Source organism: Echiichthys vipera (assembly GCF_963691815.1).
Source record: "Echiichthys vipera genome assembly, chromosome: 22".
In the NCBI taxonomy this organism is placed as follows: Eukaryota; Metazoa; Chordata; class Actinopteri; order Perciformes; family Trachinidae; genus Echiichthys; species Echiichthys vipera.
Window position 1 is genome coordinate 5,859,320 of NC_139847.1, and position 17,629 is coordinate 5,876,948.

The window sequence follows — 17,629 nt, forward strand, 5'->3', positions numbered from 1 at the left end:
TCCATTTAAAGGTCCCCTATCGTTAGACGAGAGATTTCCCTTGTCTTTTTTTTTATAAAACAGATGGAGATGCTTTATAAATACTGTGAAAGCATGAAAACGCTCAATCAACAGAGAAATGCACACCACCTATTCAGAAACTGTGTCTTTAAACGAGCTGTAAGGACTTCCGCACGGTTGTGATGTCCCAACTCTACTATATATAGGTAGACGGTGCTGCTGCAGTCATCCCTCGGCTGTAATGACGGTGAAACACAGAGAGTGCAGATGTAGAAGACCCAGAAACTCTGACCAATCAGAGGGGGTTTTAGGGCCCATCCACATGCAGACGCGTTTTCCTGTAACCGCACAACTTCAGTATCGTTCTGGCCGACCATCCACACGCAGCCGCCGTTATCGGAGCCTGAACACGGTTTCTTTTGTAACTGGGTCCCAGGGTGGAAAGATTTGAAAACGCCCCCATGGCATTGTCGCCTGGACGGCGAAATGGCCAACTTTGTTAAATGATGCCGTCATCGCCCTACCACCAACCCCCTGTGGTCTCAAAAAACAACAATAATGCTGCTGCGTGAAAGGGAGAGAGACATGGACCCATAGACTGTATACTGGACACAGATACTGAACCGTACTCTGAGTGGCTGCATGTGAATGAATTAGGTGGACCATATAACTCTCCCTTTTCCCTGATGGTCTGAATAAGTCGCTAAATCGGTCGCTAATCGCCTCTTATGACTAAAATTGTGAAAAAAGGTCTGAAATGTCACTCAATCTAGTGAGAAAGTGCCTGTGTGTGAGTGCTTTGGTACGGAGACAAGGCTCATGGCGGCACCCTCTGCTCAGTGAGGACACTAACTACAGAGTGATCCATGCATCAGAGTCCAAAACGCAACAAAAGTCTCCACTAACGCCAGAAACAGTCGACAGATTTCTCTCTAGGATGGAGGAGGATTTGGGAAGACGCCACAAGTGTTTGTATTCTCCACAGGGTCGACCCGTCTCTTCTTCTCCGTGTTGGTGTATTTCTGTGGCAGTTACAGCGCCACATCCTGGCCCGGCATGTGTACTACAGCGCTTTTAGCCGGTTTCACTGGTTTCATGTGGACGCAGATATTTCTTGAGTCGAGGCCGTGTGGATGGAAAACATTTAAAGAACGACGGAGAAAAAAAGGTTGTTTTCAACCGTGTGGACGTACCCTTAAAGAGACAGGCCCTAAAACGGAGCGTTTCAGGCAGAGGGTGAATACAGGTCTATTCAGACAGACAGGAAGAGAAAAATAATGTTTTAAAATATTTAAACATGTTCTAATAGCATCCCAAAATACAAGTATGAGTATAAAAAGTTCGCATTATATGGGACCTTTAACCTGCAATTTTTTGAGGCATTATAAAGAAAGATCTACACTACACTGTCATTTGTGACAATTGTCAATTTGCCATGGTAACGGGGAACGGTCATGGCTGACAGAAACGGTGACATCACATGAATGAATTATTTATTTCAAATATATGAAAAAATAAATTACACTTGAAGCACGAGTCATTAAAAACCCTTTGTATGTTTGAAAAGGAGCAGGAAGAAGCATTAGCTTATTGATTCCTACCCCTTCTCCACTCAGTACCATGTACTATAGGTTTTCTTACTTCCTGTGTATCTATGTGTGTATGTCATCTAAATATATGACATCCAGACATTGTTTTTCTTGTATGAATATACCTATCTTTGAAAGCCTCCAGAGCAGTAACCCTCCTTCTAAGACTGACTGCTTCAGTTTTCTCAAATCTAAACCGTCTGAGTCAGTGGCTCCACCCCGGGGAACGGGACCCCTTACAAAGGTCACAGGATGATTGAGTGGGAAGCAAAGAAAAATATTTTTCTGCTATGCGAAATAAGATTTAGTTTTCTCACTTGCGTCAGAGGTTGGGAACCATCGCAGTAGAATACTAATTCAATTATAATTTCTAACATTACATGCAGGCACGATGTACAGACAACACGTTACACACTTTACTCACCTTATTTGTCGTACTCAAACTGAGGTATTCATCATCAACACCTTTCAGAACAATTTCTACATCCTCAGAGTAGAAACAGTTATCTGTCCTTCCTGCAGTTTTACCCAAAGCCACAAGAGGGCACCCTTTTCTAACTGCTGTAAGAAGCAGCTCGACTCAGACTGTGGAGTATACAGAAGCATCGTAACTCTCTGTTGACATAAATGTGTTTAACAAGCAATGAGTTCATACCGTCAGACGTCTGGGGGTTTTAATGTAATCATATGGTGTGTTTAACATCTTAAAAACTCAAAAGAGAAGTGACATCGGGTGCAGGAAGACATGAAAACACACATACTGGGTTATTTTGTTTGTGTTTTATTTATTTCTAATGTGTTTTATTTATTTTTTTTATCTGTCCACAAAGTCATATTAGTCACTACTATGTTAGATCAGTTTTCCCTCACTGCAATGGCAGTCAACTACACAAGAGCCCAAACCCAGCGTGGCCCCCTCACCTCGCAAAGATTTGTCATTTCACAATGAAAAACGCCTTCGAAACCGTCGGACCCATAGATCCTGTACATGTAGGATCGGCCCCTGTAAAAGCCAGTGAATTATAATTATAATCTGATTAACAATCAGGAGATAAGGTGCTTAATTTTCACACATTTTTAAAAATTACAATGAGCCGCATTGTATCGAGTTGAAAACAAGTGCAAATGCAAAGAGGAAGTTTGTTTCGTAGAGAATTTTTGCCATTTTTACAACCAAACTCGAGGATGCTTTAATATGTCCGTTTGTGAACTTTTAAGGTAGTTTGAATTGCGAGCTCATCCTTGCTTCGCTCAGTGTACGTGTAATTCCACGCAAAATCATCCCAGGGTCTTTTTCCGGCACTTACTGTACATACATCAAATAAGCCATCGAGACAGTTTTTTTTTGTGTAGCAACTATTAACGGGGAAATCCGGGAGAGTCGGACGTGGCTAACACTGATTAACTTGGGGCAGTACGATGAAGGCATTAAAACGTCTTTTTTAACCACTAATGCTGCTCAAAATAACAGCAAACCTCTGCAGCAGCATTAGAAGAGTCCCTACACAGAAAACAAAGCACCAATGGGCTCCTTCCTTTGGGATTGACTTTGCTAATCCACTTGAACGGACTTTACTATGAGAGGAGCTGGTACAGGGGCCAGTTGGTAAGTCTTTCAAAACACTCTTTTAATAAACTCTGGGTTCACTAACTACATTGTTGGTGCTTTGTTTTCTGTGTAGGGACTCTTCTCATGCTACTGCAGAGGTTTGCTGTTATTTTGAGCAGTTTTAGTGCTTAAAAAAAACGTTTTAATGCTTTCACCTTAATGCCCCGAGTAAATCACTGTTAGCCGCATCCCGACTCTCCCGGATTTCTCCGTTAATAGTTGTTACACAAAAAAACTGCCTCGATGGCTTATTTAATGTATGTAAGTGCTGAAAAAGACCATGGGATGAATTTGCGCTGGAATTACACTTTAATGGATGTCTAAAAGCTCCTCATTTATTTTTAAATCACCATGCATCTTTGGAGAAACGTAAAGGTGAATTTCACCAGTTTTCAGAGGAGCTTTTATTGAGCTATAAGGGGCTTAACTGGTTGTTAAACATACTTTCAGACGGCTTATAGACACATTAAAAGCACCCGTGTGTTCCTTAGTAAAAGGGCAAAATGGTAAAGTTTCTCTGTAAACAAACTATACCTCGAAAAGGGTAAATATGTTGCTTTAGTCTTTCAGGGAGGATTTTCTGTGCAAGGGATTTGGGACTGGAGTTTGAGTCAAAGGCTGCCTTTTAACATCTAAATCTCCAGAGAAAAACGCTGCTTAGACAAAAGGGTTTGTTTTGAAATCTGTCATCACCGAGGACATTTTTGTCATTAGACATGTAGATTGATTGGCAGGCTGTTTTATTCCCATCTGCCGGTGGGAGGAGTAGAAGGGACCATCGCTCAGGTTTGTGCTCTCTTTAAAAAACACAACATCTCTAGTGCTATCTGTACAACATTCAACAACACATTTCTCTTGTTTTTTTTGTTTTGCTTTTTTTTTTTTTAACCATAATGCCAAAACAATAATAATTATCATTATAAGAAGAGCATTTTTCCATCTCAACGGCATTGAACAAACACCACACAAACTGAAATAAAAATCTAATAAAGGCCTCAATACCAGATAGTACACGTCACCTTCAAGTGGTGCTAGAGATAGACAGTTTACGGACGAGAGAGCGACATGGAGGAAGAGCAAGCATGAGAGAGAGAGAGGGAGGGAGAAAAGGAGGGAGGATGGATTAAAGAAAGGAAGAGAGCAGAAAGAAGAGAAGTGAATTATGTTGTTTTCCCAAGTTGATATATGCTTTAGTGTCGCCTCGGACATGTTTTGGCACCTTATGAGATTAAATATAATATTCGTTAGACTTAGACTTGGGCTTTGGTTTACAAAGGGTTAGTATTAAGACCAAAAGTAGTCTAACCCTACATCTATAATGATTATACTTGTCTAAAGGTTAGGTAGTCCATTCTTTCAAGAGTCTAGCCATGCTAGATTGTAAAAAGGCCTAGTGACCTTGTTTAAGGCCGAGCGGGCCTGAATAGTAGAGAGAAATCTGCTATTTCCCCCCGGGGGAGAGGGGTCAAGAGGTAAACGCGAGCAAAAGATAAAGGAAATGAGCGGAGGTGATGAAGAGGAAGAGGAAGAGAAAGGAGGGGAAGCGGAAAGGGCCGAGCCAGAGGAAGAAAGAGTGTGTAGATATAGGCTAAGTGCTTTTGGTGAGTTTTACAAAATACACCAGGAAGTGCTTGAAACAGAAGGCACGATGGCATTGACAGTAGTTGTTAAGGAGACACCACTAAGGGACTTTCACTACAAAACTCATAAGGTGCTCTAAAGAAGGAACTTAAACACATTAATGCACATTAACGTGTGGCTGTAGAATACCCCATCAAGTAGATAAATAGTGGTTGTTAACCAGTGTGAGGGGGATATCACTATCTCACGTTCATAGTTATATTTTCCTAAATATACCTTCAGAACACAAGAATTCGTCATAAGAGGTTGATTGTTTTTCATTTATAGCAGTAGATGTGTTGACGTTTACTCAAAAATGTCGTCAAGTTCGTGTTTTGTTTGCTGTTTGAGTGTCATTTTACGCTCCGTGTCAATATCACGTGCTCAGAGCAATTGCTTCGGAAGTGAGGAGTTATACCGTGTTGTCCCGATTATAAGACGACCCCGATTATAAGACGACCCAGACTATAAGACGACCCCGATTATAAGACGACCCCGATTATAAGACGACCCTGATTATAAGACGACCCTGATTATGAGACGACCCTGAATATAAGATGACCCTCCTTTTTAAAGAATCATTTCTGGAAAGAGACTTTTTGGAAGACCAAATCTTGTTTAACAAAAAACGAGTATTTTCTCTCAATCTATGTCCAATTTCGAACCGACCGTCGTTCCAATGACAAAACCAAATGAGTCTTTCCTCTCAAACCAGAAATACTCCTCTTCAGGAACTCATCAAACAAACAGCAGGATCAGTCAGTTTCAAAATAAGTGATACCTACTGCATCTAACAGTCCAGCTACGTGAATCTCCGACAACAAGCTGTGTTCCTGTGTTTCCTGGCTGTTTGACTCTGCTGCGTTAATCACTATTATATTAAAATAGCATCAGAACTCCTCCTATGACTTTTGAGCCACTTTAATGCCACTGTAATCACTGTGTCTCTCCGTGTTTCAGGCCCCTGTCACAGTAAGTCGCTGTAAACTGTGCTGTGATTGAAGGCCCGTCATGAAAGGAACTTGTTTTAGAGATTTTTGGCACCATCTGCTGTTGTGACTGTATACTGTAATGCTCACACTCTGACTCAGTGACTGTGTCTATAGAGGCCCTTACTTGGCCTTTAAAATCTAGACCCCAAAAATGGGGAACCCCTTTTTTCAGGCGGATTTCCAGGAAAAAAGCAGCGAATTCGGTGGTTTAAAGACCAGATGGGTCCAACAAACACAAGACTTTGGTCCAGGAGAGCGGTGTTCATGTCCTGTGTGAAATGTTAACTTAACCGCTGAATTTGATTATATACGTTGAGTTGCTTACTTAACCTACGTACATCATTTATGTAACAATGTTTTTCCTAAAGGTAACCACCTAGTTTGTTGTCTGAAGTTTCAGTTTCGTTTGAATTCTCAAAACTGCGACCGCAGTGACCCGCCATAGTTTGGTGCGTACAAGTGACGTCAAGGGGTCGTGTAAGCACATACGGGTTGTAAAATGACACGCAAAAGGCTTGAAATGCCTACCACAACACGTTAAACGCGTCCAAAAGTGACACGCTATTTATATGCTTTCCTGCGAGATCACGTTGAAAAATGATGTGTTTTGAACGTGAACTTTCTTTAACAACCAGTTCAATGGTTGGATATTTGACGCACCGATCAACTGATTGACAGATTTGGCTAATCGATGGGGTAAATCTATCGTAACCACAGCTTTACACATTTAAAAACGACAACAGAAAGTGACAACTTCCATTGAAAAAACGTTTGGTCTATCGATAAAGTCAAAATAAAAACAACTACTTTGGGAACTCAAACCTTGCACAGTGCTCTGTATAGACATTCCAACTAGTCTCAGCTCACAAACATTATAATCAATATTACCTATATTGATAACCTTTTTCTGTAAGCATTTTGAAATGAAAATAAACAAAAGTCTGCTTTTTTTTTCTTGTCTTTACAAAAGCTACACATATTCTACTGGGATGTCTATGCATTTGTTAGTGTTTTAATAATTACTCCTACCATTGTCTTTTCTTTTCTTATAAAAAAAAGAAGAGAGGGAATCTACTCATCTAAAAGACACTATACCCCCAAGAGTACAGCTTGTTTCTCAGATTTAGTCCTGTTTGGCAGGGGCACTGCTTTCTCTTTCGTTCTCTACCTGTATCTTCTCTCCTGTGGAGATATTGTTCCTTTTTTGACACAGTTGCTAAGTCTCTTTAAAAAGGGTGTGTCAGCTGATTGTGTTCGGGGGCTCGGGCAACGAGCCTTCCTAACAGACTCCCACTCTGAGTTTTGTTCTTTTTCAACGCATCTACGTTGCCACAACAAACCAAACCCGCATTCGGCGCCATTGTAAACACTGAATTTTGAACTGTGACCCCTCTTTATCGCTCAGACGTAGACCTCTTTCATCACATTATACATTATGTATATCACCTACTTTTTTTTTGTTTTCTTTTCAAGCTGAGTCACAAACGTCCGTCGTCTGTTTCAAGGACATCACGCTACGACGTAGCATTTCTTTTACAACTTAACTATTCACAACACCCTAGAACCACTTTTAACAAATATACTGTACTTAAATTGTTTTAAACTGTATATTCAGATAAAATGAATGACGTATCAGAGCCTCGATACGCAGGAATACCAGAGACTCTCTGGACAACATATATGAACAGGCACTAACTGAAAAAGAAAATGTTACAAATGTTTCTTTCAGTTTTTCTTCAGGACAATCTTGTAGAAACACTTTTCAGACAAACTAGGCAGTGATGTATAGTTGAGGGAAAGCACGCAGACTGCAACAGTTGCCTCATGCCTTACATTACTACCAAATAGCTTAGCTGAGGATCACAGCTTAAAACTTTTCTAGACTCAACTTTCCTCCACATCTATGTGGAGTGAGGAGGAACGTGAAGTTTGAGGTTTCAGACTGTTTTATGGTCAGTCAAGAGAGCATCTCTTCACAGCTGGCGTAAGCTTGGTCAGTATAATCGTCTGGGATAAACCGCCCATTATCAGTGTTGAATAAATGCATGTGGAATGATGCAGAAATGATACCCTATACTGGTTTCTTTATAATTTATCAAATAGGAGATCACCTTAAAAATCCTCCATTTTGAAATGAAGCTCAAAGAAAAAAGAAATAGAAAAAGTGGTCTACAAAATCCCCAAAAGATGCATCTATGCTCTCTTGGACAGGAAGTTTATTTTGTGGATGACCACACTGTCAGAACTGAAGTAGATGAAAAATGGTGGAGGGAAAATAACAGCTGTAATTCTCTCTGTCCTTACCAAAACCTCAGGAGTCAAAAAGCCTCTGTTCACGCTGCAAAGCTACCTGCCCCTTCTTCGATTCGGCATCAAATGCAGTTGAAAACATTGAACCCTATTTAAATGGTGTCATCCCAAAGCATTTTAATCTGCTAAGACACTTTCCTCCTCTCCCACCATGTGGTTGGAACTCAGGGCTGGTGAAAGATTGAGGGACATCCTCAGATCCTGGTCCTCTGAATCCTCCAGACTGCTGTTCTCCAAATTCTCTTCTTCCAATTCCTCCTCTTGCTCCTCGTCATCCCCCTCCATTTTTCCCTGGAGTGCCAGACTATCTCTTACATTCTTGGATACTGAAGCCACATCTGGGTGGTCGAGGATGTCATCCAGATGGTCTTCTGTATCCTCAGAGAGCCCGTTAAGGGTCTTGGCCTGCGATGAAGACCATTCCCCCAAGGGTGCCTGGGACTCTGCTTCAGTCACATGCCTCCATATTGTCAGAGAGTCAAGGTCAGACTGATCCATCCGGGGCTTGGTGGCCTTTGGGGAGCCATCATCTTCCAAGGTGGTAGATGGGGCTCTTTTGCGCCTGGACTTACTGGTGTGATTGACCTGGAGGTGCATGGCCATGAGCTCTGCTGAGGATGTACGGAAAGGGCAGAACAAACACTGGCTCAGTTTGACTCCTGTTGAGCTATCCCCTACACCATCCCCACCACTGACACCTCCTCCCTCCCCTACGCTTATGCCTCCATCCTCTTCCATGCCTCCAAGGCCAGGTGAGGGGCGACGAGACAGATCCAGGGGTTCAAAACCTTGAGATGAAGGTGCTGGTCCATCCTTGTCACTCGACGGCTGAACCCTTCGGCTGGTGGTAAGCGGTTTACGACGGGACACTTTAGGGGCCTTCGGTGGGGGAGACTCCCTAATCCAGCCTCCTTCCATTCCACCTTGGTAAAGAGCCCCCATCACCCCAGACAGATACCGGTACTGGGTCTCCAAGTCGACATCCCTTAGAGCCGCCAAGGCCTTTCGATGCTCCCGCTGGTCCGGATTCCCCAGGAGCCAGGACTGCTGGCTGGGCCGCAAGGTTGGGGACTCAGTTGGGCCTCGGTTGACCGGGCAGTGGTTGAGCTGGGATCTGCGCTGCTTGGCCAGCCCAGAGGTTCCAGAAGTCAGGCTGTTGATAGTGGAGGTTAGACCACTGGAGGAGGAATTGGAGGAGGCTGACAGGGCGTTGCGTTGCTCCCTGTGGTGCCGCTGGAGGTGGTACTTCAGGGAGCCTGATTGAGTACCAGCATAGTCACAGTGGGGGCATTTGTAGGGTCTCTCACCTAAAGCAAAACAGATGGACAAAACAAGATTGGGAAACTGTGAGAGTCTAAGCACAAGTAGAACCGAATCTAGTTTAAATCGACCACTGATTTTGTGTGTTGTAGCTAATTTTTTACAAATATATCAAATTTGCCTATGATGGATTACACTTTACAGTTTAAAGAGCCTGCTAATTTATATAATGTATACTTTTTATACCATGGTGTAGCAACAGAAGACAATGGCTGCAGCAGCTGTAGTGCATTTATTAGAAAATGGTCAACAGTAACTTGCAAAATAACTGGTATGGTCCTTTAAACAGTAGAAGATGTAGTTACGCATTTTAAAGGGAGATGGCAGTATTCCATCACTGATTAAAAATGACACTGCTGGGAGAGATAAAGAGGAGGGGGCATCATGCTGGAGGCAGATCAACAGCAGGAAATGCATTGCATACGAGAAGAGTAAATGATATTATTCACAAGAAAAAAAGAGACGAACACAAAGAACAAAGCTCTGTTTATGAATGCAGATGCACATGCAAAAGTAGGAACAATTAGATTTTGTTGCTGAAGCAAAAAAACACAATGATGGGACAGAATTCTCGAGGGGCAATAATCTCAAGAGGACAGTAATATCGAGAGAATATTATTATAATTTGATGCCTTCACTTAAATTACTGACCATGTGGTAATCACTTGATGGCTCAGAGAAGCAATAGCGCATGAGAAGAGGAGCTGTACGCTATCATGAATAATACAGCTGTGATGTGATAGGTCCTGTCAGCTATAGACGATTATTCATAATGGCAACATTAAATAGATTTGATTGAATACATTTTGGGCTCTGTCTTGCTGGAAAGACTTGGATGTGCTCCAGTTACCAGTTGGCGCAGATTGGTGGCATCTCGAAAAATGTAAGACGGGTCTTAATTTTGATCAAATACATCAAGGGAAGAAGGCAAATAATAAAATGGAAAAAAATGGCAATGAATCATGCTGATAAAGTCTTGTGAAAATGGATCATTAATTAATAGTGTGAGTGAGTGCTGTGAGAGTTCCCAATTTTGATCAAAGTCCTTCTCACTTATCAACAGAAATTCAGAATCGAGTCCTTTTTTCTGGCAAAGACTGTCGGAGTGCCCTGTGTGTCTGTGCCCGTGTGTTATTTAGAGGTTCTCTGAAGAAAAATTACAGGTTTACTTGCTTCAAAGGCAAGATCAGAGAATGTGAATCTCGTAAATATTAAAGGCAAAACGTGTTATTACAGAGAAATCTGTGAGCATATCCAGTACTTTATGTCATGAAGGTTACAGAAGGATCACAACTATGTCTAAACAATTTCAACAAAAAAGGTTTCCTGTAAAGTTCGTGGGGGTGAGGTTACTGTCTAGTGAGAGAAGTGAGCTTTTTACTCAGATTTAACCAAATTTAATCCCTGGAGTGGCTTGATTTTTCCTCAAAAACTACTGTTAATATATCCTAAAGGCAAGGCACTTAACCAGGAGTTGCTCCACTGGGGCTGCTCGGTTGCCTGCAGTAGAGGGCTATGATTAGCGCTAGCCAGCTCTCTGGGGTGAATGTGTAAAAAATAAAAAGGTTACACTGCTTAAGCGAGGATGCTCAATAAAACCTTTCCAGGGATTTATAAAGGTTAAAAAAGTAAATATGGTTTGTTAAACTCACAGCAGTTTCTCACCTGTGTGAACTCTCAGGTGCACTTTGAGATGATGTGAAGAACGGAAGGCTTTACCACAGTAGGGGCAGTCTTTTATCCCTCTACCACGCACTCGCTCCCTGGCGGGAACTGAAGGTATGGAGGAGACTGCTGTCAAGCCATTTTCTCCTGCAAGTGGAGAAGAATTTAAAGATAACAGCTGGTGCGGAGGGCCCCATGAGAGCTTTTATTAGAGCTGTATGGAAATAATGTACTCTTATTTACCTTTGAAGTTTGAGATGACAGAGTGAAACCCTGTAGCTGCTCCTGCTTGTTGGGATCCACCGCTGTGCAGTTTTGATTCCTGTCTCACTTCTCCTGTTTGTTGGGATCCACCACTGTGTAAATGAGATTCCTGTCTCACTTCACCGCTGCCTCCCCTTCCTAGCCCCGCTCCTCTACGACTACCACTCCCCTCCTCTTCGCCGCCTGCTCCTTTCTGAGGCCTCTGAGTGTGAACGCGAGCATGAACCACCACCTGCTGCAGGCTGCGGAATAGCTTTCCGCAGTCAGGGCATTCCCATGGCCCTCCTGCTCCGCCAGACTCTTCTCTTGAATCCAGGCCTCCAAGGTAAGCTCTGACTTGGTCTGCCTCTGTGATCACTGAGTTCCGACCTCGCTGCTGACCTCGCTGGTGGGACCTCTGCTGCTGCTGCTGCTGCTGCTGCTGCTGCTGCTGCTGCTGTTGTTGTTGTTGCTGCTGCTGCTGCTGCTGCTGCTGTTGCTGGGCTACTGCCAGACTGCGAGCCACCAGTTGCCACCAAGTTGCCTGGTCCCCTCCTTCTGAAATTGATGTGGTAGTTTCACCTGTGCTCCCTCCTCTAGTTGCTCCCCCTCCTCTTCCTGTGTCCCCTACTCCTGAGCCACCAATGCCGCCACTACCACCATTCCCCATCTCTGCCACCTGAGCCACTGCTTGAAGTCTCTCCATACAGCTGGCCCCACTGCCATCACTGGGTAATCCAAGGTAGCCCAGGATTGCTGACTTGCTTGAGCCCATCCCCATTCTGCCTGCACTGTCCCTCTCTGATCTTCCTTGTCCACCTCTACCACCTCTTTGCTGGGCCAGAAGGAGGCTTGAATAGAGAGCGTTGAGAGACTGATTACTAGCAGAGCCTTTGGCTTGCTGGTCTGTACCGCCTGGTCCCCCAAGGGATCCCACCCCGGCCTTCAGCCCAAGCTTATTAAGATGTACTTTCATGTGATTTTTGAGGAACCAAGGCTCTTTGAAGCCACGGCCGCATACCTGGCACTTATGATCCAAGGAGTCCTTGTGCTTTCGCATGTGTCCCTTCAGGAACCAAGACTGGGTAAACCGTTGACCACAGGTATCACAGCGAAATGCTGGTAGTGTAGGGGATGCAGCCGCAGCCGCTGTAGCTGCTGTAGCTGTTGTAGCTGCTGCTGTTACTAGTGGGGTACTTGGGGTTGGGGCTGGGGTATGGGTTGGGGTGGGTACAGGAGTATCAGGGGTTGCAATGACCGGCCTGGAATTGAAGATCGGTGGCAGAGCAGGTACCTCAGGAGAAGGGTGGCACTCCTTTAAGTGAGATGCTAGGCTCTCTTCTTGGCTGGCAGAGAAAGGACAAAGAGTGCATTTATACGGGTTGTGGAGAATGCGGACATGGCGCGCCAACTCTGAAGCCGTGCGGAATTTTCCTTTGCAGGCATGACAGCGAAACGTAGGCGCTATAGCAGTAGACACACTCTCCCCAATGGTAGAAGAATAGGGAGGGGTCACAGAAACAGGGTCCTCTGTGAGTGGAGGGGTCAATGGTGTGCTGTCATCCAGTAAAAAATGTGGGTTCTGATCCGTCTGTAGGCCACCATCTAGACCTTTGACCTCACCGTCAACATCCTCTTCTTCTGTGAGATGCTGGATGAGAGTCCCTGGCAGTATACGCTGGTTTGGGTGACCTCTGTGATTCTGGATTAAGTCTTTGTGGTTTTGTTGGATTTTGAGGTGCTGCTTTAAGGGTGCTGAGGGAAGTCCAGTCCGGTATAGGGCTGAAGCTCGGCGGTCTCGGTCCAGACTGTGAGCTCGGGCATGAAGAGACAAAATACTTTGGAATCGAAATCTCTTTCCGCATACATGACAGGGAAACCTGAGAGCAGGCCCTGGTGATGCCCCTCCCACTCCAGGTATCGCCCTGGTAACAGTATCTTTCTGGAACAACTGGAGGTCTAGCTCATCATTGCAGTTGCCACTCTGCCCAGTTGAGAGGGCCAGCTCGAGGGCTCCAAACCCAAGTAGTGGCGCTGATGGTGTGGCTGGGGGAGAGGAGTCCAAACAAGGGCTGCATCCAGCTTCTGGTCCCCCTCCTCCTGGGAACAGAGCCACCGCTGGGGTTGGGGACAGAGGAACTCCATCCAGCCCTTCCTCATCATCTTCTTCATCAATACTGTGGTGGTTGTTGTTATTATCCTCGTGGAGGGGGAAGGGAGAGAGGGGGAAATAAGGCGTGGTATCCGGACTCGGAGGGGAAGTTTCGGGGCTGTGAATGGGCAGGATACCAGGGCTGTCAGGTAGAGAGAGCTGGGTGTGAGGAGAAGAGGCCTGGGGGCTGTGGTCCAGGGACGGCAGAGTTGGGGGAGACTGGGGCTGCTCACAAGAAAGAGACAACACACACTCTGGCGGAGAATCCATCCTCTATCAGTACAAAATACAGAGAAGGAGAGAGACAGATTGTGAGTGGAACTGATGCCGTAAGAGGAGTAACACTTTAAAAACCTAGAGGAAAGGTTAAATTTGCATGTTGGGCATAATTATCTTTAACTGTAACAAGACCTTGACCAGATCTGGGAAATAGCCAAGAAATAGACATAATCAAATGATATTAGTTTGCCTAACAGGTCCATATGTCTGTATGGGTGAAATCATGTGTAGAGATATACCAGAAGTGCGTGTGATGTTATGCCATTCTTTAGTGTCTCGGCTGACGGGGGATACGCTTCTGTGGCAGCCTCCTCCTTTAATTTTCTGGGGAGAAAAGGAAGCAAACAAAACCCTGATGACTGCTTGATGACAACTGAGAACCTTAACTCAAACATGGGTTATTTGCAATCAAAACTCTAACATGAAATTTAATTGCTGCCAGTTTAAAAAGCACAATGATGAAGTTTTCTTTAGTAAATTAGCAATATCAGTGTTAATGTAGGCGTAAATGCTGTTTGAAATATTGAGCAATGAACTGCAGGTAGCAAACTTGCTTTGTCATACAGGATGAAAAAAAAAACTAATTTCAACCGAGACTCCGAATGTATTCCATCATAAATGCTAATAGCAGAGAATCAAACGCATATTCATTACAGCGACGTTTTCAGTGTGTTTAAATGCATGTTAATGTTAAGTACAAAAGCAGATCTTTATTTGATCTCCATTTACTCTTGCATCTGTGTGGGTGTCTGCATGTGCTTGAATGTGTAACAGGTGTGCACCTGTTCTGCCTGCTGCATGTGTTCACGATGCACTCCGGCATACTGTTAGCACATATGGGATGATTAGCTGGAGTGTGAATGTGCATTGGCGTGTATCTGTGTGTGTATTAAGGAGTTAAGGGCACCACCACAGGACATGGACTGTCCCAAACAGGATGGGCGCGTGATGTTTTGACTTCCCCACACACCCTTCCTGTGCACTCATACAGTAGCAAGCTTTTTTGCTTAAATCAGGACTGTATACACACATGCGCGCTCGTACACACTCACGTACAGTATCCGTGCACTTATGCACAACAGTGTTTGTTACATCTACCGCCTGGGTGTGGTGCTTTGACCCATATACTGCTGGGTCACGATTACTTGTTTAAGTAATGTACAAATGTAAGCGTATTCTACTGTTGTGTTGACTGTACTGCAACCGTCACCCCAGATAACAGAGTCAGATGAAATGTAAAGTGTGATATACAGCCTATTGGACACACAAGCATTTTGGCAAGCATGCTCCCACACCCAGATATTTCCAATGCACAGCAGTTTGCATCGGTTAGACTGCGATTTATGCACATCGGCTGTTTTCGTCCATCATTCGGTGGAGTTGAGAAGCAGCATAGGCGCCCACAACAAAACAAAAGGTCATCAATCATTGTGGCAAAACAATGGAACATCTGTGTTAGCAGGTGTGTCGCCCATATTTGTGTTCATGCAGCGGTATGCTCACATATGTGTTTATATGATCGAGTTGGATTTTGCATTTGTTTGTGTGTGTGTGTGTGTGTGTGTGTGTGTGTGTGTGTGTGTGTGTGTCACTGAGCCTGGATGACAAAGAGAATCTCATGTAGCCAGTTGACATTTTAGCTCAGCTATGACTCACAGGGATATCACACCATATCAAACGCACGCACGCACACACGCACACACACACACACACACACACACACACACACACACACACACACACACACACACACACACACACACACACACAGTCTCCTTTTCTTAATCCACCATTATTGTTCTTTCTCTCTCTCTTCCTCTCCCCTCTGTCTTTCTTTCCACGATTCACACTCCTCCCATCCCCCTCTCATTCTCTCGCTCACTCCCTCCCTCCGTCTATTATTCACTAATTTTCTTTCATTCTCTCCCTCTCTCTTTCTTTCTCTCCTGCAGTGTTGCCAGTTGGCAGAGTGCCAGGGAATGCTGATATCAGCTGGTAGATTGGGCCCTGCCAACATGGCGAAGAGCAGAAAAAAACGAGAAAGGAGGCAGACGGAGAGAAAGAAAGACAGAGACGGAGAGAAACATACAGTGCAGTTACAAACTGGGCAGCATTAAAAAAAAACAACATTGTCAGAAGCAATGTGAATGAAATGATTTAATGTGATTGCCAGCATGGTGTTGAGGGGAAAAGGGGGAAGAGAAATAGGGTAAAGAGACAGACATGCTGGAACAGAGAACAGGAGAGAAATTAGAGCGGTGGAGTGGCAGACTGGGGCATAACATGAAGAGAGAACAACAGCTTTAAAAATGATTTGTAAAGTCAACACACAAATATACATCCAGACAGAGAGAGATACAAAAAAAGGGCAAAGAAAAAAAAGGAGAGAAGGGTAAAAATGTATGTGCAGGAGTGAGTCTGATGGCATTATCATATGAATATCACCATCACAATGCATTGTTCCACCGTGACGGTTGCTGTCGCCAACCAGCAGCCCTGTCATGCCAATAAAGACAATTTAGATAGATGGAGAGAAGGAGATAAGGTGCAGCAAAGGATGTAGGGAGAAGGGGGTTGGGGCGAGTGAGGGGCAGCAATCAGATTGGAATCAGGTGGAGCAGAAGCACATGAAACCCAGGTGTTAATGAACCAAAAAAAAAAAAGCAGTTAAGAACCATCTAAATCACCTCCGGGCGTCGTCTCTGACGCATTTGTCCGCATTACCAATAAGGCGGTTCATTCCCCAATCTGCTAAATTTAAGCACTGTTGAATGTTACCTCACTCAGACGTTACGCACAAATAGATAGCGCGGGTGCTCGACAAGGTGTTAACTGTCAGTTTTTAAAGGATGCCCGAGGAAGTGACGCGCGTAGCGGCTTTGCAAGGGGAAAAAGGAGAGATCTGATTTTGAAACATCATCAAGGAAATGTGTTTTTGATGTCAGGCCCAAATGTGATCCGCCTAAATCACACAGGGGCGGTCTTGTTGTGAGACGCACGTTGATACTGGATACCAAAAAAAATTGTGGAGATGGAGAAAAATGACAGAATTAAACAGCACTTTCCCCTCTTTTTGTTTTTTTTTACTTTCTCCGACCCTGAAATTTGCAGTGTACGTGCAGCAGCGTAACAGCATTGCAATTCACAACGGTAATGACAGCTTAAAAGCATATCCTTGTTGTGTTAAGCATTGCCACGACGCTGTCATTAGAGTAATTGTGGTGTAACTTTGTGGCCACTGAGATAACTGATGTAAAGTACCGAATTACCTACACTGGAAATTAGTTTTTATGACCGGGGTCAGTACGCGACTGCTAACTATTGCTGCACTTGTGTCATAAGGTGCGTTTAGAGGAAAAGGGGGGAGGTTGCTGAGTCATACATCACATCCTTGATAAATAGTTGCAGAGGGAGTAGGAGCACAATATGTTCAGACAAGTTTATTTTTGGGGGGTTTTGATGTCATTGTGTAAATATCCACTGACTGGTACAGTTTTATTGTGAAAGGCGGTTAGCGCGTGTTTGTACATGCTGGAATGCTACACATCATAATTGTAAATGTGAGGGTGTGATTACCTTTCACTTAGTGTTTTTAACAGCGTGTGTGTGTGTGTGTGTGTGTGTGTGTGTGTGTGTGGGCAGGAAGTACTATATCTGCTCCACTTCACATTGATGATATGAGCGTAAATGTGTGTTGTCTGTATTTTAAGGTTTTTTTTGTATCGTGTCCTTGTTCCTGTAACTTTTCGGCTTGTTAGCTTTTATAGCCGAGCGATATCTACTTGCATTCGTCACAGTGTTATCCGTGAACACAGGGTGAGAGTGTGATTTTCCCGTCTTAGGTTGTTTC

General features: G+C 44.0%; 1 protein-coding gene across 2 annotated transcripts; it reads right to left on the reverse strand.

Annotated features, from left to right (window-relative positions):
- Positions 1 to 2,439: 2,439 nt before the first annotated feature.
- Positions 2,440 to 14,097, reverse strand: znf219 (zinc finger protein 219). Of its 2 annotated transcripts, none has more exons than XM_083936980.1 (4): positions 14,019 to 14,097; positions 11,349 to 13,773; positions 11,160 to 11,252; positions 2,440 to 9,427 (listed from the first exon to the last, which is right to left on the reverse strand). In XM_083936980.1, the coding sequence occupies exons 2-4, from the start codon at positions 13,768 to 13,770 to the stop codon at positions 8,238 to 8,240; spliced, it is 3,705 nt and encodes a 1,234-aa protein (XP_083793106.1). In that variant the 5' UTR covers positions 13,771 to 13,773; positions 14,019 to 14,097; the 3' UTR covers positions 2,440 to 8,237. The 2 variants fall into 2 exon arrangements, with proteins under 2 accessions (XP_083793106.1, XP_083793105.1); XM_083936979.1 differs by having other exon boundaries at positions 11,106 to 11,252.
- Between the last annotated feature and the right edge of the window lie 3,532 nt (positions 14,098 to 17,629).